Here is a 19781-nt window from a genome sequence, read left to right on the forward strand (position 1 = left end):
ATTTTGAGCCTGTAATCAAACCCACAAATGCTGATGCTCCAGATACTCAACTAGTCTTAAGTCCAGTTTTATTGCGTCTTTATTCAGAACAGTTTAACTATGCTAACATAATTGCAAAAGGGTTTTCTAATATAAACATAAACCATGACATGGATTGACACATACAATTAAAATGTCAACATTCATTAGTATCAAATAGTTAATTGACCATGAACATAGCAAGTAGAGGAGCGTAGCACTGAGTAACAGTTATTGGACAGCTGAAGTGATGTCCAGCAATATGACATTGGTCTCTGTCCGGGCTGTTAGAGTAGGGAAACAAGGAAGCAGGATGAGACAGGCAGAAGATGTAGTACACAACCCCAACTATGGAAGACAATGTGGGTTGGAATTTCACATTGATTGGAGTAACCTTGTCTCTGCAAGTTGCTTTAGATAAAAATGTAATTTAGCAGATGCTTTTATCAACTATAGAGGACCCTGGGTTTGGATGCTAGGAGCTGTGTGGAAGCAGAACAGAGGGATGGATTGTTCTGTTTAATAAACACCTCATACATTTCTTCCACCTCCCTGAAAGTAGAGGTATCATTCATGCAGTCTAAGTGACACTATAAACATATAGGCAAACAGTTATTCACACAATGATTTCCGTTTAGAATAAATGTCTCGTAGTGTTTCATAAAGCACATCTAAAGGTACAGCATTCTACCAATCAAATGCCTCTGATAAAGAACAGCATTCTACCCTGTGCTTCCAATGAACTCTGCTAATTCCTATTAGAGTGAATTGCTTCCACATACATCATATACTGTGGTACATACAAAACAAACAGATATAGTGCTGCCTGTTATAGGCACAGAGCATCCATATTACTCAACATCCAATGTTGTGCTTTTACAACTACAGTTTACCAACTATATATGAGATTAACACAAATATATCAATTGTGAATTATTTGGATGAATCTAAATAAAAACTGTTAATCTGCAAGCTTGTGCAAATATCCAGTGTAAGAGAGTAAAATGGAAAGGTAAGAGTTGAGTCTGTCTTCAGGATTCTTTTGGACAGGCTGAGAACTCAATGTATTCTCCATTCTGAAACACACAAGGGGAGAACAGTTAAGAGCAGAATTTCAAGCAGTGCTGTTCAATACAAAAACAGCAGTGATAACGTCAAATGAAGGCTTTTTTGCAATCTCTGCTACTATTCAACAATGCATCTCAGAGTAAACATCTGACCAGGCGGTTATCATACCAGACAACACAGCTTAGAGGCCATCACAGGAACAAATCACCAAAGCCAGGTAGACTACAACTGCAAAGGTTTGTGTTACTGTCTAATCAAAACCAGGCAGCCATTTTGAAAACACCTGTTCAGGCCAGGCAACGAGTGGTACTCATGTAGGTCATACTCAGATGCAACACATCACCATACGATGAGAGGAGACACAGGTGCGACCACCAAGCATAGGAGAATCCATAGAGCTAGCTGTGGCCATTCTAGACTTACCTCAGCATCATCTTTAAACAGAGGCTGGAAGTAAGCAAAACAAAACATGTAATTGGAGCACATGGCAAAGTTGAAACGACGTCCCTATTCTGTAGCCTACATGGGTTTACTAGCCTATATATGGGATCATAGTCATGTTTTAGTAAATATATTGCTCATCTGATAAACATCTATAAAAACTCAGTCAAATCTGTTAATACAGGGATGAGATGACTCATTCTCATGATGAAAAGTAAGATGACTGAAGATAGATTACCTCATTACTTACATCTGACTGATGAGGAAAAACAGTGGTGACTAGGAGGTTTTTAATAAACAGGAAATTGTAACAAGTTGAAGATGGATAATACAGTGTGCTGAACTGGTTTAGGTTCGTCAGACAATATAAACTGATAAAGACCGGCACAGTAAAATATTATTCACTTTGTTTGATTTCAGTGAGCTCAGGTCGGAGAGCTCAGCTCTTAATTGAAGCAGAGATGAATGCTGTTGGAGGAGCACAGAGGAGAAGAGTAACGCTAGATCATAGTCCATCGCTTACCTGGGCGTGGGACTGGCTGACCTGGTGTAAGAAGTCAATCACAACTTCATTCCCCACAGCCTTAGCCTAAGAGAGAAAACCTAATGATCCATGTTACATAACTAGTCTGGGTTACCCTACACATCCTTTACTATCCATGTTACATAACTAGTCTGGGTTACCCTACACATCCTTTACTATCCATGTTACATAACTAGTCTGTGTTGCCTTTACGATCCATGTTTGTAAGTTGGAGAGAGGCTCCCGGTCCCAAACACTCACCACCTCCATCGGCGTCTGCCCGTCGTAGCCTGGCGTGTCCAGGTCTCCCCCGGCCAGGTGCCACATCTCCAGGCCCTTGATGTCAGCACTGGCTGCCAGACTGCGACACAGTACCAGATAATTCATTGGGAGGGTTGATATTCAAGAGGTTTCATGATAAAGGGACTAAACAAGCAATCAGATATCATAGTATAATCTTAGAATAAACACACTACTTGATTCTGAATAGGACTGAGTGTGCTTGTTTGCTTCCAAAGACAAAGGCCTTGCTCCAGTAACAGACAAAATATTAACTTTAAAAAAAGAGAGATATTAGTTAAACGGAGCAATTCAGGGTTCTGTGGTGGTGGTGATGTTTGGATGCTGCAGCGGTCTGAAGCTATGTGGTCAGGGAGCATTCCAAGTGAGACAACTAGGACAACTGGTCATACCTGCACAAACTATGTAGGATCAGTCTTTGGGCAATGCATGTGTGAGAAAGTGCTGTGTGTTTCTCACCTGCACAGCTCTGAGCCGGCATCCTCCAACTCATCCCTGGAGAAATGAGCTCCAGTCTTTCTCAGCAGCTTCACCACTTCTTTGTGTCTGAATGGACAGACAGACGGACAGACACACATGCATAGATATGACCGACCCTTTTCAAATATAGATGCTATACACAGTGTACTAGAATCAAGGAAAAGATGAAAGGTAGAAAGAAAATCAACATCACACAGTGTGAGTCAACTGAAACCATAATGTGGAACAGTACTGATCCATTGTTTGAGGTCTGATTTATTAGGACTGCAACGTGCATTAGTCATATTTCTAGTTTTCAAAGTATCTGCTGACAGTGACCGGTTATGGCACTGTGACTGGGTGCTAAACGAGTAGGGACAAGTTCCAGTTAACCACCCACACATGGAGTTTTAACATAACGTCTCAGCAGCTTCAAGGATACACTACACAATGGGGGGGGGGGCAAAAGGCAACACTCCAAGTTGGCACACTCCTCAAACAGAGACATTTCTAAAGATGGCCAGAACCAGGGACACTTTGAGATAAGGTTTGGCCATAGACTGTGGCAAGCCAAGGCTAATGTATTTCCAGTCCTTTTGTTAGAGACTAGTCACAGTTTCTATCATCCATGAAACTGAAGACAGACAGGTAAGACTGGTTCAAGCAGCTTCACTCAGTTTCACTCCTTATATGGTCATTAGGAAGGTGGCTTTTGAAATGTGGTCTAAACTTAAAATGGCATAAAGCCTAAAAAAAAAAAAAAATCCCATAAATTGTTATTTATTGCAAGTACTGTAACTGTTACAAAATGGAACATATTGCATTATCATAGAGACTTAGTGATTTTGACAGTATAAGAGAGCCTGAATGGGACAAGGCTATTTCCCCAAGCACACAGGTGTCTGAGGTTCATTATGCTGCCAGGTTGAAAATCCCACTCTGCAACCCTCTGTCCTTCAGTTCCAAGTAAACATGGGCATGTCTGTGCCTGCCCTGGCAACGGTTTACAGACACTTTTCTTGGTGCTCTCTCACTCACACACACACACACACACACACACACACACACACACGTATTTCTCCTTGAGGCACCCACAACATGATATTTAAGACTGCAGCCTTGAATGTCTTACTGTCCCCAAGCGACGAGCACACGGCAATGTCAATGAATGATAATAAATACATGAAAATAACAATTTTGGGTGAAAATAAATACTGTCGCTATTGGCAGACTACAACTAGCAGCTAATTATTGTGGTGGCCTCAACTCCATCAGAACTCCTCTATTTTCAACTCCACCTGAAAGACCCAGTAGCAGTCCTCCCCTCCTGGACATTATAGTAATTTAGCAGGCCCAGACTCCCTGCCTCAGACACTGTAATGAGCTGCAGTCTAACGGCCTATTGTTTGTACACCATTCCCTCTAAAGACTGCCATGGAAATATATGGAGGTTGTTAATGGCCAATGAGGGATTTCAAATGCCCCACTTAATTCTGTGTGAATGATATCATTACTGTGTGATGCACACCCTCCTCCCTGGGCAGATAGAAGCTGTCAGTCAGTTAGAATGGGCTACTGGGGGGCTTGAATCATAAGGGATGGGTGAACATCAACTGAAGAGGCAAAGCTTTTAAGGACATATCATACTCCATTTCCACCAACACCCATCCCTCTATCCCTCAATGCACCTCAGCCACCCCCCCAAAATGTAAAGCTCTCATCTTGGCCCACATGTTAGCTCAACCCTACCTGAAGCGCACAGCATTGCGCAGGGGTGTGTCCCCATAGCGATCTTTGGCGTAGACAGTGGCGCCCTGGCTCAGTAGATACTGCACCACATTGAGGTGGCCCTCACAGGAGGCGATGTGCAGAGGGGTACGTCCATCATAGTCCCCCAGACTTAGGTTACTGCCCTGATGACAAGAAACACATCTCATACTGTATAGTTAAATAAAGGTTAAATAATAAATCAATATTACGGTGCCATGATCATACTGTGTATTTTAAAACCATGTATTGAGGTATCAAACCCATGTAGTGCTACACATTGACCTGTTGCACACCTTACTGTCACCGTTCAGACTCATCTCGAATTGATACTGGGTGGCTCGAGCCCTGAATGATGATTGGCTGACAGCAGTGGTATATCAGACCGTATACAACGTGTATGACAAAACATGTATTTTTACTGCTCTAATTAACCAGTTTATAATAGCAATATGGCACCTAGGGGTTTTGTGATATATGGACGATATACTATGGCTAAGGGCTGTGTCCAGGCACTCCACATTGAGTCGTGCATAAGAACAGCCCTTAGCCATGGTATATTAGCCATATACCACACCCCCTCGGGCCTTATTGCTTAAATATATCCCTTAGAAAATAAGCTAATTTCCCAAATAAGTATGTTATATAACATTTAATTGCCTGGAAACACAAGGCAATCATTCTCATGTCAAAAGTTCACTGCAAAGGAAGCCATATCAAAATCAATCTTTACATCTAACACAGTTTGACTACTGAGTTTACTGTCTGCCATTTTAATTTTTTTTTTTTTAATTTTACCTTTATTTAACCAGGCAAGTCAGTTAAGAACAACTTCTTATTTTCAATGACGGCCTGGGAACAGTGGGTTAACTGCCTGTTCAGGGGCAGAACGACAGATTTGTACCTTGTCAGCTCGGGGGTTTGAACTCGCAACCTTCCAGTTACTAGTCCAACGCTCTAACCACTAGGCTACCCTGCCACCCCAGGTATCTTTGGTATGTACAGCACTGACAGGTTCAACCAACTGTAGCGTGGGACTGAGGGAGTAATACAAGCACATACATTTCTCTTTCACCCTGTACAGTGATGATGTTCTGGGTCAATTTGACACAATACACTAAATACATAAATATTAGATACTTATACCAAAGTCATAAATGAAATGACACTTTAAGCTCATTTTTAGCCAAACTTCAGATCACTGTCCTTCGGCCTCTGAACATCACAAGGAAAACATACTTATATCCTAGAGATAGTCATGGTTAGACCTTTACTGCATAAAATACAATTTGTCTCTAGCACAAAGGTCAAAGGTCAACCTGCAGGTCAAGTACAGAGTTATTTTGTTTTACAAATTAATTAACCCTACCTAGAGTACTAGATGAGGGGTCATTATGAAAAAATGAAGTGAAATAGTATTTCAGTGTTAAACTCACTACGGGTTCAAATTGACCTTCAACATAAGGGGTCTCGTAAAAGAAAATCAAATATGCTGGATTCTTTTCACCAAGCAGGCTCGGTGAACAGTCTTCAGAGTGGAACAAGAAAAGATTGAACTGGTATTTAACATTAGATTTTGAGAGTAATTTGGGCTACTAGGCATCTATCTGCATTCTGCATTGAGCCAGTGAATGTAGCAGAACCAGTCAGGTCATCATAACATATGTGACGTTCATGGTACAGTGCAAAGTCTGTGGTATCAGTATGCAAATGTGTCTATTAACACACAAACATATGGTTTGAACTTTGTCCTACAGTCCTGTAATCATGTCGTTAGAACAGGTGTTTTCTTCTCCCCCTCCTGAAAGTTGTTGCAGTGATTCTTTTTAGTAACAGACATGTTATATTTCTGTAAATGTTCCTCACCATCTCCTTTATGGCATCCAAGGCCTCCAAGTCTCCTATCTTAGAAGCAGCACAAGCTAAGGTGGGTGTCAGAGCATCCCGGACGGCTTCTAGCTCCTGGAAATATCAGCAGAAAAAACATCAGCTGTCATGTCAATACAAAGACTGACAATCAGTGGAGGAATGCTTTATGTAAAGTGTTGTAAGTGACACCTATAAAAATACACTATAAAAATTGGATTTAACAACTTTGGAAAAAACACTACCGCTGGGCATTGCAATGACTTTTTTTTGTACTTCATTGGGAGCTCTGTCCTATCAGATAAGCAGGAGCCCGATGAAAACATGTTAGGTGGAAAGTAACCCTGCAGACTCAGTGGTGGTGACAGTGTGTGTGATGTGGCTGGCTGTGCGGTGGCCTCACCTCCTTACAGCTGATGCTCAGGGACTTGGCGATGACCTGGATGAAGCGACTGTCACTCAGAGTGAGCTTGGCCCCCTGCAGGTCAGCGATCATCTCTCCCCGCAGGTTCTGACTCAGCATCTGGACAGGTACAACAGAGACAACAAAGGACAGATAACACACAAACAGTCAGCACAGACAAGCATGATCAAGGATTACACCATCATGTCACTGACCTTAATCCGCATGTGAATCATCTCTGCCATCTATTGCCGTTACCTTATTGTTAAAATAGGACTAACACAGATGTCACTCTATAGTTCAGCCTAATGTTGACATTCGCTTCAAAAGATTTTCTATGAGGGGCCTACAAAGTGTAGTGAGGTAATGAGTGTGTTTTGACTGGGACTCCTACCTTTCTTTTGGCCTCTATGCTTAGGTCCATCCTGGCCAGCACGTAGGACAGCTTGCACAGGGCAGCCTCAGGAGTCATGTCACAGCCTGCCACCAGTCCTGCATCACTCAAGGCCTGAGGGGATCAGGAAGACATGTTAACACACATCCATCCACATCATGTGCACTCTCCCACTCCCACTGAACACAGGGTTCTGGTGTACCTTTCCAGTGGCGTATGATGTGGTGACAGAACCCCTCAGACACTGAGTGCAGTTGACCATGATCACGCCCCTCTCTGTGGCATTCCGGAACTCCTCAAGCAGGTCAGCACGGTTATCAGGGGCGTTTCCACTACCATACGTCTCCAGGACAATGCCCTCCATGGGCGCCTGCAGGAAGGACTTAACCTGCACACACACAGACAGCGGGATGAGCGGCCATCTCAGTCTGGCTTGTGGACAAAGAAGGAGTGTATGAAGCTTGGGTTTAACAACATGCCCAGACCCCCCCTCCAGCCCATCTGTCCCCCAGGGTGATTCAATGGCTCCAGGATCGCTCTTTAAAAACACCAGCTCTGGCATCTGGAGAGGAGATGGATCAAACGGCCAGGCACGGGGAACCATTAACTTCAAGGTGTTCAGAGACAGCATCATTTCACTTGGCAACGGTCCTTGGACCTAACTTGTGGAGGGAGGGAATCATAGCAAGTTATCTTCCATTGGATTTCGGATCAAGCAGCTAGCTAGCCAAAAATGTGTGCAACACAGAACCCCAAATAAACCCCATGCTGGCAGAGACCATAGAAGGCAGAGGAGACACTGATGCATAATCAAAGAAGCAGATAATAACATAAATTTAAAAAAAGCATCATGGCCAGCGTCGGCAGAGGGACCAGATTGAGACAGTAAAGCCATCCTCCCTTCAATCTGTAGCGAGGGAGGCATATCTAAGTGTTTAAGTGTCTGTGCCAAGCCCCTCGTCTTTAACGGGTAATTGGACATGCCCCATAACCCAGTCTCATTTTTCACTGGACTAAATGCAGCTGGCAGCCCAAAGCAGCTCCCTGCTGTATGCAGACCACTTGGAACGCCCACACGATGCTGGCTTGTCAGAAAACACAGTAGGACCTGCATGAGAGGATTCACCACAACAGAGCTACAATGAAGAGTTCTGGATAAATATGGCCCCAAATGGCTGTTCTGATTTAGTCTTTCTACAATAGGGTATTACTTTCACTATTACTGTATATCAGAAGTAGGAATACAGTTCTGATTTAGTCTTTCTACAATAGGGTATTACTTTCACTATTACCGTACATCAGAAGTAGGAAGGCCGTAATAATGTGGTTGAATGGGCAACAGAAACAGGGCAGAGCCACTATCCACCCCTTCTCACCCCCACCCTGGGAAGCCTCTTACGGTCATCGCAGTGATGCCTGGGAAGAGTCTCAGCAGACCCACGTTACGGTTCATCTGAGTGCTCACTCTGAACCGCGAGGTTGTGTTTGCTCTCCACACCGTGTCCCAGTTAACTGCAGGGGAAAGAGTTCAGGGAAAACATTAATCCATCGGCCACGTCAAAGATTTGAACACAGGACAGACCCAGTACTACACCACTTGATTACTTTTAATATCCACTTCAGCATTGGCCAGAGGAGCCAAGTTAGGAGAATTGAAGGCATTGAAACTCCCAGAATCAACTTTAGTCACACGGTTGCCCCGGTACAGCTTGTTGTGGAAATACAGACAAACCTAGAGACACAGATGAGAATGAATTAAACCTCCTAAGACATCATTATTAAGCATGGACACTGAACCAAAATATAAAATGCAACATGTACAGTGTTGGTCCCATGTTTCATGAGCTGAAATAAAATATCCCAGAAATAAACATACACACAAAAAGCTTGTTTCTCTCAAATTTTGTAAACAAATTTGTTTACATCCCTGTTAGTGAGCATTTCTCATTTGACAAGATATTCCATCCACCTGACATGTGTGGCATATCAGGAAGCTGATTAAACAGCATGATCATTACACAGGTGCACCTTGTGCTGGGGACACAAGGCCACTAAAATGTGCAGTTTTGTCACAACACAATGCCAGATGTCTCAAGTTGAGGGAGTGTGCAATTGGCATGCTAACTGCAGGAAAGTCCTACACAGCTGTTCCCAGATAATTAAATGTTAATTTCTCTACCATAAGGCGCCTTCAATGTCATTTTAGAGAATTTGGCAGTACGTTCAACCGGCTTCACAACCTCTGATCACGTGTATGGCGTTGTGTGGGCGAGCGGTTTGCTGATGTCAACGTTGTGAACAGAGTGCCCCATTGAGGAGGTGGAGTTATGGTATGGGCAGCTATGGACAACGAATACAATATCATTTTATCAAAATCAATTTCAACGCAGAGATACCTTGACAAGAACCTGAGGCCCACTGTCCTGCCATTCAGCTTCTCTTCCCCTCTCACCCTGGTCTGGGAGTGCTGCAGACACTTCATGTTTTTGATTTGACCTGCGGCACTCCAGGAACAGGGTTATCTACACGGAGTGTATAAAACAAGGTGTCGAAAGTGTTCCACAGGGATGCTGGTCCATGTTGACTCCAATGTTTCCCACTTTGTGTCAAGTCGGCTAGATGTCCTTCAGGTAGTGCACCATTCTTGATACACACATGGGAAACTGTTGAGCGTTTAAAAATAAAAAAAATCCAGAAGCATTGCAGTTCTTGACACAAAGTGGTGTGCCTGGCTACTACTACCATCAAAGGCACTTAAATGTTTTGTCTTCCCCATTCGCCCTGTGAATGGCACACATACAATCCATGTCTCAATTGTCTCCAGGCTTAAATCCTTGTTTAACCTGTCTCCCCCCCTTCATCTACAATGATTGACATCAATAAGGGATCATAACTGTCACATGGATTCACCTGGTGAGTTTGTCATGGAAAAAGCGTCTTCTTAATGTTTTGTACACTTTGTATGCTCCCTTCAACAGTTACAGCCATTTTGTGCTATTGATGTAACAGAGCATATGACAAACCAATTGATAAAACACAATTACATTTTCCTCATATCTTAATTTAAAATGTATCATTCCATCTTTATCGATAGTAGCACATTGTCTAGATACAGCATTATATAAAGGCCCCAGAGAGTGTGTACATTTGGTTATTCTCTTGAAGATAAACACGCTTTGACAACTCTGAAGTGTCATCTGGCAGTTTCAGGTCCTGTATTGTTACACTCACACCTTCATGCTTTACTGAACAGTCTTGTTAGACAAGTGGTTTAAGGCTTTTGGTGCCTATTGTCTGCCAACAAAGTTCATCCTCACACCTTTATCAATCAGGGAGGACATAGCCAGTCATAACACCTTAATACCATAGCAGGCTAAAAAGCTAGACAAGTCAACAGCATGAACAATAGTATGAACACACGTTCAATTTAGAGAGAAGTGATATAGTTCTCATCTAAAAATGTGCAGCTGGGAATAGGGTGATATTTGGCCAAGATGATTCAACTACATTGCATTCAAAAACAAGTGCAGGTGACATGCAGTCAGGTGTGTGTGAGTGCTGCACCAAGTCCCTCCCTCCTCTACTTACCTCAGGAATGACAAACTGACCAGCGATCAGCAGCGCCCCCAACAGGTTGTCTCTTCCATCGTTCCTCATCTCATAGATCGGCACCTGCAAGAGGTCATAAAACAACATTTCACCCCTCTTATCTTAATGAAGCAGTTTAGCTGTATGGATGGCAGGTGTACCTGTGAGCCGGTGAGGATGACAGGCTTCCCCAGATGCTCACACATGAAGGACAGAGCGGATGCTGTGTAGGCCATGGTGTCCGTGCCGTGGAGAATGACAAAACCGTCATACTTCTCATAGTGTTTCTGGAACCAAGAGACAAAGAGAACAGGACCAGACTTGAACCCAAGGTTCCAAGGTCAACATGTGTAGCCTACATCTTGCCACAGGCTACTTGAAATAAGTACTGTATTTAATACAAAAGCTGTACAGTACATTTACATAAAAGGAAAGGGACAACTGACTTTTACTTCAGTGGATGACTTGAGATTGTTGTTTTATTGCATTATAATGCCTCTGCTTATGTAAATGGTAAAAGTCAGGGTTATGGTTAATGTTAGTGTGAAGTGCAAGATAAATAAAATGACCACACCAAGTACCTCAATGTCCTTCCCAATTGTAGCCCAGTCATCTGTGGTCATATTGCAAGAGTCCAGCAAGGGGCAGTACTCTAAAACAGTGTACACTATCCTCTTATTTTGTTTACACAGCCTGGGAAAAGACAAGTTGAGTCATAATCATCCTATAATAATCAAATCTACAGAAAACACCCAAAGAAGCTCTGTGCATCAACAGAGCAGACAGTTTACATAACCACATTTGCTTTACCTGGATTGTTTGTGTGTCTATTACACAAAATAAGGAAATCCCTTTAGGGGTGTAGAGACACCCCTCTTTTTTGACTTGGTTATTCTGTTTACTTTACAAACTCATTAAGACATGGAGCCGGTTCTGTTTACATGAGGAAAAGGCAGAAGATACAGAAAGGAAAAGAGTGAAACAAGCCTAGCCTACGTCATGAAGCGAGAGTCTATTTGGTTGGGCCTCCTGTTTCAGCAGCAGGGTGCACAAACCAGTTACTAAGCGCTGGGTGTGAATTATGGACATGATGAGGGAGGGGGCGACTCCCTGGGAAGTCTACGATACTGTATGAGGAGTTACTAATTTGCCTGTGTCCTGAGGGGTAAGGGGTGCCTTTTGGGAGTAGGAAGGGGGGTTGAAAAGGGGTGTGTTCGAGAGCGAGACCCCATGTTCTAATTAGACAGGGGCAGCTCATCCTGGCCTCCCATGCAAATTAATATGTCCTCTAGATGGAGGTAACGTTGGCCTCCCGTGCATATTAATATGTCCTCTAGATGGAGGTAACGTTGGCGTCCCGTATTCTCCTGCTTGCGCTCTATTAAGAGATTATGCCTGGACTAAACAGCTGTGCAAAGATCTTTACCCTTAATCTCCCTTTTTAAGACACGGGACAAGACACTGGAGGGCGGAGGGTGCAAACCATCCCCTTATTGGGGGTTCAATCGAACAGCAGGGCAAAAAGCAAGCTTACCCTCAGCACCTAACCAAAGGCCTAAAGACACTACCCTAATTATCCCTGGCTCCAGACACAATCCTCAAACATATGTTGTTCATAATCTTAGTGATTGTGTCGTTGGAAACAATATTCAAATCACAAATTACTCATTTATCTCCTGGTATAGCCGACGGTGTGAAAGGGAAATGGGTATTAGCATATAGAGGGTTGGGTAGGATGCTGCCCTGTGGCCTGGCCTGCTGATGAGGAACAGAATGGTGAGAGGGGCAAATGGGAGGTTGGGGTGAAGGCTACCCACAGGGAAGCTCACTACTGCTTTTCACTCAGCTATTCAACAAATCAACCTACTCCACACAATGTAAAACATTTAAGCAATGTTAGGATATATTGACATTAGCTTTGTCAATGTTATTTCAAGTCCACTGCACATGCTCACTGCAAAGCATAATATAAAAAATAAATAACTCAGGCATTAGGGACATTTAATAGCAATGTTTGGTGACAGCTAGTATGTGTTAATCAACATTAACTTGGAGCCACAAAAAGGAACATAATGATTGTAATAATGAAAAATAACCTTACAGAAGCAAGGAGGAAAGAGGATTGAATAAACTACTGAAATTACCCTGAAAACATAATGAGACTGATACATTTGTCTGTGGGACAGAATCTGAATCCATACGTCCTATGAATCTCCTGTGAGACTTGAAGCGATGAGGAGTAGAAGGCTATGGAGGTGACATGGCAGTCCTCCAAACAAATATTACCCTGATCCAAGCAGGCACAGTGCCACCATCCCCCCTTCATGCAAACAGCTTTAAAAATAGCATGCTTGTGTAGTTCTCTTATCTGTCCCCTATAACCCAGACCCACCCTGCCCCCTCCAGTCTCTATATCTGTGGTCCTGAGCTGCTCTGAGTGGGTTTTAGGTGGCGGGACTGAGCCCTGTGCTGGTTGTCTGTGTAGAGATTAGTGTGCAGGCAGGCAGAGGCGCCCCCACTGCCACCGGCATCACAGGCCCAGAAAGGAGAGGAGGTTGCTGGGAGGGATTTGACCCAGGATGCCTTGGCCTGGGCAACCTCCATTTGGAGGGGCGATAGCCGGCACCCGTCGGATCCGACATGCCAGGACCATATTCAGCAGAGGGCCCTCTCGCTGCTCCTGAACACACGCACTGAGAACCAAACTACAGGAATCAAACACGCTCAACACAGATTAGCCTCGCTCTCTGCCAGCTTGGCACCAGCAACCCCTCGCAGGCCTATTCTCTCTCTCTGGCAGCAGTAAAACTCCTGGGGTACTACTGCAACATTACATAAGTGTTATGAGAACTTGACTGTTCTGCACTGGTTTTAGCTAGACATGAACCAATGGGAGTAGCTCCCTCCAGCGGGAGCGAGGCGAGGTATCTGAAGAGAGGAAATAAGGGTAGAATGTCAGGCAGGCGTGAACACCGCTACTGAAATGCTGCAGCACAACTCCCTGCAGGTGTGTGCTCCAATGATCACTCCCTGACAGGTCCACACAGACAACAGCAGCAAACTGTTCCTGCAGGGGCACTTTTTGACACCAGGCGGGACGGATACAGAGGATTCAAACCACACAGCGTAGCGCAGGCACACAGTAGCACACCAGTATTTCAGGACCTTTTTGATAGTTCATCAGCGAGGTCTGTCGGCATCCTGTCAAAACAACAGACAGTTTGAGAGTGAAATGTTCCCAGGCATGCAGGGAATAGAAACATGTGTATGATATCCCCTAACAAGCATTGTATATCCTGTAGGCCTACTGCTATGAAGGCGTCATAGTGAACAGATTTTGGGGGAGGATGTCAACCTTTATCCTGCCTTGTAGGTTGAAAAAAAACCTGAAATAAAAGCTGTCAATGGTTATAAAACAGGAAGCAGAGCTTCAGTCTTGTGGGATGCAACGCTACTGTGGGCCCGCGGGTCGGTAGGTATCACGCTTTGTGGGCCACGCTAATGGTACGGTTTCGCCATCTTTATATTTAAGAAAAAAAATTAAAACACATCACCCTTAAAACAATGAACTCTTTATTTTGCCTATAGACAAATCAAACTCTCCATCCAGTAAAATGGCAGCATGACTGACTACGCCTGGTTTCTGTCTCTACTGTATGAAATCAATTAAAAGTGCTTCTTAGCTTTGACAACCTGTAGCTCTTCATCTCCCAATCCAGTACATAGTGAATCGTCACAGTGAGGTAGCTTTGAGTTGCTCTGGAAGACCAACTATCAGCGGAGAGCTAGATTGGGTGTCTGTGTCAATTCCTTTTCAATTTCTCTCCGTGATGTTTCATAGAGTTTGGGAATTCGTTTGCTGCTTGAAATGTGTGCGGGACGGGACCTTATAATGCGCCAATCTTTTCTTTTTTTTCATCAGGTGACGAAATCCTGAGTCAGTAACCACCGAATAGGGCTGAAATCTTCAGATATGAATACTCCCACTGCTCTCGTTATTTCTTTGTTTTTCTGAATTTGTCGCAAATTGTTGTTGGAAGGCAGCAGTTCTCTTTTGGCTAACGAGTGGACTCTCCTTGCTGCAGCTCCACATGCAAGGGATGCGGCCAGGTGATGGCCACGTAAACGACACGTTAGAAGTGTTCCCACTCGAGTAGCCGACAGTGGCCAAGCAACACTTGCAGACTGTACTTTGTTTGTTTATGGTCTTCTTACTCTCATCATCGTATTGACCGCTGAATCCAAAATGTTCCCACACAGCGGATTTGAAAGACGACATTGCCTCTTTAAATGTGCTTCTCTCTGTCTCGCTGGCGCTCGCCATTGCCACATTGCAGATGAGATAATATTTGTCTTTCGTTCCCCCCTCTTCATGGGGACCCTTTAGAGAGATTTCCTACTGGGAAGTCATTGCAAATCGTCCATTAATTGTTTAACAGGGAGGGGGTTGCGGTCACTACATTTTGAGACATTGGTGTGGAGTAAAGTTTGTCAGCCCTCAGAAGCCCCCTAATGGCCAAACTGCACGTCTGGTTCCCTGGATGTGAATGTACAACGTGCGTGTAGTCTGCATCGCAATAAGAACATTTAGGAACTTATAGGAAGATGAACAGCAGAATTACGGCATGCCTGTCACGTGTGCACATTGAACCGTACGGGGCGTACCAAACGGTTCGATAACACACTGTGTAACGTTGCATCCCTACATTAGACACTCATCTCCTGTGTAATGAAATGGCAAGGATGTGAAAATGTATGTATCGGTAGAACAGGTAGGTTGAGGTCCCCTTCACATATTTTTATAAGACCAGTTATAGACTAACTACTCTTACTCTACTCTAATTTTATCATCATCTGTATCAAACTACAAACTCTCCATCTGAAGTTTGTCAGTCAAATAGCACCTTTTCACAGTTTGAATGATTGTACAATAAAGTAAACCATGTCAACATTTAACTCTAGCCCATATATTAACAACAGCAAAGTAAAAACCCCCAGAGAAAACAGAAATAGAAGGCTGCAGAGGAGCCCAGGAGAGGTGGAGTGTATGGGTGACTTACGGCAGGACAAGGGTGTTCTCCTGTGGGCCACTCGTGCTGTAGTAGTCGTACATACGGGTCTGCAGGGCATACTGCTCATCATGGAGGATGGGAAGCTTTCGCAGGGCCTTCACAAACGCATTAGGCTCTGGGGACAGCACTGTGGAAGAGAGGGACAGAGAGAGAAGGTGTTGCCATTAGTGTACAGAGCAACATAAGTAATCAGTCAGAGTTCAGGAAAGGTGAGCCCAATAATAGCCTACATAGATCTGTGTGGTGTTACTTTTGAAAAGAGGGTGGCAGTACACAACATTTTGGAGCGTTCAGATAGGAATATGCTATGTAGAAAACATACTCTCTGACATGTAGAATAAGGTTTCACGTCAGCTCTATTCGTGGCATTTCTATCTGCAACGTTCAATAACGTTTGGCTACGAAAGCGTTTGGCTATCGAATGTAGCCCAGGTTTACAATTCCCAGTAAATCATGACTTGTATTATACTCAACCTTAGTGGCAAATGTGAGACTCACATCAATATGAAAAGCAGGCTGTTTGGAAAATAGTTTTAATCATTCATGTATTGGGAAATGTCTTATATAACTCATCATAGGTCAATAGCCTACCAGAATATGCTAATCTAATAAACCAACAACAGCACCTGGGTCTTCAATGGTGAAGTCAGTTACCACTGAGTGCCTATTTCCAGAAATTAGTCTCCAAGTAGCCAGAGTAGGAGAAGGCTGCAAGCTAAGTGTCACACTGGAACATGACTGCTAATGCGTTTCAATGGGAGAGATGATGCAGGGCAGCTGAGAGGAGTGAAACCTGAGTCCAAGCCACTGGAAAAAACTGCTGACTAAAATTAGGACCTGTGAAAAGTGGACCACCAGCCACTGGTTACAATATATGGAAAGATTGCATAAAGACAATTCTCGGGGCCATTCCAACCAGAATCTTTGGAATGGTGTAAAAACAGTAGACCTAGAAACTATGGCCATGTTATTTATAGTCTAGTGTTTACTCCAAGTACCATCCACAGTAGTGGATGCTGAATGAAATGAGAAGGGCTGGTTAGCCTAAAGATATTATTCAGCAGACATCTGATCCAAAATGCTTGACAGTTAATGTTTCCTTGGCCCACGAAGGAATATTCATTCTTTCCACATTTCCCTTTCCAGGACATAAATTATACAGGAAAGAGTAGCCTTTGGTTTTCCTCAAGGTTCCGTTTTAGGATCACTCTCCTCCTTTTACTGCTATCTGTACATTTTAATGAAACATGGTGAAGCCTCAAAATTGCCTACCCTGGAAGCATGCGTTTCAGACATAAGGAAGAGGATGGCAGCAAATGTTTTACTTTTAAACTCAGACCAAACAGAAATGCTAGTTCTAGGTCCAATGAAACAAAGAGATCTGCTGTTTGATCTGACAATTAATCTCGATGGTTGTACAGTCGTCTCTAGTAAAAATCGTATAAGACCTCAGTGTTACTCTGGACCCTGATCTCTTTTGACAAACATATCAAGAACATTTCAAGGGCAGCATTTTTCCATCTTCGTAACATGGCAAAAATCTGAAACCTTTTATCCTTTTATGCAGAAAAGCTATTCCCTGCTTTTGTCACTTCTAGATTAGACTACTGCAATTCTCTACTCTCCGCCAACCTGGATAATGCACTAAATAAACTTTAGCTAGTGCTAAATATGGCTGCTAGAATCTTGACTAGAACCCCCAAACGTGTATCATATTAATCCAATGCGAGCCTTTCTACACCTTCTTCCTGTTAATGCTGGGGCTGATGTCAAGATGTTACTGCTAAACTACGAAGCACTACATGGACGTTCTCATATTCATCTCTCTGATTTGGCCCTGCCATACATACCTGCACATATGCTACGGTCACAAGACAGTCCTCCTTACTGTCCTTACTGACTTTCTAAGCAAACGTCTGGAGGCAGGGCTTTCACCTATAGAGCTACATTTTAATGGAATGGTCTGTCTCTCCATGTGAGACGCAGACTTGGTCTGAAACTTAAGACTTTACTGGAGACTCATCTCTGGAGTTGGAAAGATGGGCAGTTAAAAGTTCCAGTGTTGTGTCACAAATGTTATCTTTGTAAGGGTGTGTGGATGAAAGCTCCTGATTCAGCTGATCTTTTCCTCAAACTCATTCTAGACTGGCAAAGGTTTGTGGTGAACACCATCATTTAGGTCAACTGTGACTGATTGGACAGTTAACCAGTACTGAAACAAACAATACCTTTGGTTGTCTTGTACCCTTAACATAATATTATGAAGTTGAGTCCTGCTGTTGCCTAATCTTGTACGTCATAGGTAGTTAATCATTAGTTGACCGTTAGAGCAGTACACATCCATCCACAGTGTGTGTGTGTTCTCAAATACATCTTACAATAAGAGGAAGGAAGTGAGTTGGAACTTTAATCTTTACTAACCATGCATGGACAAACATGATCATGATCTTCAAGGGGCAACCAATATATGTTGCAAGAAGTTCACATGACCTTCTACAGCAGGATTCCCCTACTGGCAGCCCAAATGTGGCCAGTTTATCCCCCCCAACATTTCTTGAACAAAAATAATATTTTTTTATGTTTTATTTTTTATTGTTGGGCTCCCAAGTGGCGCAGCGGTCTAAGGCATCTCAGTGATAGACCCGTCACTACAGACCCTGGTTCGATTCCAGGCTGTATCGCAACCGGACGTGATTGGGAGTCCCATAGGGCAGTGCACAGCGTCGTCCAGGTTAGGCTTTGGCCAGGGTAGGCCGTCATTGTAAAATACAATAATCTGTTCTTAACGGACTTAAATAAAAGAGAGACGTGATCATATACAACAACAATGCATGTTAGAAATGACTGTCACATATTATCTCTGTTTGGGCTTCTTGTTATCAATTTGCAGTTATTTGTTATTATGTTCCACCATACGACCATCCGCGGCTGAATCTAGTTGATGATCCTACAGGTAGATAATTACGTCTAAGTGTTTTATTGTTATAATTTACAAAACAAGTGTTGCAGCAGTTTCATTTGACAACTCACACGAGACTCAACCCCTGAGTGCCAGGGGTGTATTCATAACGTTTCGCAACGGAAAAAGTTTACCGTTTAAGAACAAAACGGAATGAAACGGAGAGGAGCCTATCAGATTTTGACCAATACAAACTCGTTTCCGTTGGAAGAGTTTTTTGTTTGGAGTAAATGGTTTGTTGCAAAACCTTTCGTCTGTATAATGAATACACTGCGACTGTAGCTAGCAAGTTTCCTCCATCAATGTGTTCCATCAACACAGCATCATTCAAATCAAATAAATGCACTTTGTTTGGGCAACAACAAATACATTTTTAAAAGTCCCGGTCAAAACCTATTTACCGTTATTATGGTACATCATCCCGATAGTTCCTCCAGTGTTGATGACCAAGACTCGCGCTTCAGCACAGGGGCTCACATCCAGAGACTCAACACTGTTGCTGCTCGACAACCTCCTCCGTCGGCCTGGCTGTACCACATTGCTCCGGTAAACAGAAGTATGCGACTTGATCACAGACTGATCAGGTTGACTCAACCTTGAATGGGACAAAGCTCTAGCGAGAGAGGTCATCTCTGAAGCTGGAGACGGACATGAGGTAGACTTTTTACATTCCGCCATGATTCCTAGACAGCTGGTGGCGGGGGAAGAGTGCAAGTCAAACCAAGGGATGTTCTTAAAGTGACAGACCACTACCAATGACAGGTTGTTGTGAAGTGCCAAAACGCAATTTACAGAGAAACTAAGCTATATCAGAACTGTAATGTTACTAATCTGCTTGATTGTATTATAAACCGAAGCAAATATAATGATTCACAATGATAATATTGCCCAAAATGTTTTTCCAAGTCAAACAATGCACATGC

The 19781-nt window shown here is 43.3% G+C and overlaps 1 protein-coding gene across 3 annotated transcripts; it reads right to left on the reverse strand.

The window, feature by feature from the left end:
• Positions 1 to 61: 61 nt before the first annotated feature.
• On the reverse strand, positions 62 to 19573 carry aspg (asparaginase homolog (S. cerevisiae)). 3 transcript variants are annotated; one of them, XM_064928200.1, is made up of 18 exons: positions 19260 to 19573; positions 15888 to 16026; positions 13993 to 14028; positions 11409 to 11520; positions 10989 to 11114; positions 10828 to 10911; positions 8845 to 8971; positions 8639 to 8751; positions 7442 to 7627; positions 7240 to 7353; positions 6846 to 6965; positions 6443 to 6538; positions 4559 to 4722; positions 2810 to 2896; positions 2312 to 2411; positions 2051 to 2116; positions 1510 to 1533; positions 62 to 1094 (listed from the first exon to the last, which is right to left on the reverse strand). In XM_064928200.1, exons 1-18 carry the CDS (start codon positions 19534 to 19536, stop codon positions 1050 to 1052), a joined length of 2016 nt encoding a protein of 671 aa, XP_064784272.1. In that variant the 5' UTR covers positions 19537 to 19573; the 3' UTR covers positions 62 to 1049. The 3 variants fall into 3 exon arrangements, with proteins under 3 accessions (XP_064784272.1, XP_064784274.1, XP_064784273.1); XM_064928202.1 differs by lacking the exon at positions 13993 to 14028; XM_064928201.1 differs by lacking the exon at positions 1510 to 1533.
• Positions 19574 to 19781: the final 208 nt, after the last annotated feature.

The sequence above is a fragment of the Oncorhynchus masou genome, chromosome 21 (assembly GCF_036934945.1).
Source record: "Oncorhynchus masou masou isolate Uvic2021 chromosome 21, UVic_Omas_1.1, whole genome shotgun sequence".
NCBI lineage: Eukaryota > Metazoa > Chordata > Actinopteri > Salmoniformes > Salmonidae > Oncorhynchus > Oncorhynchus masou.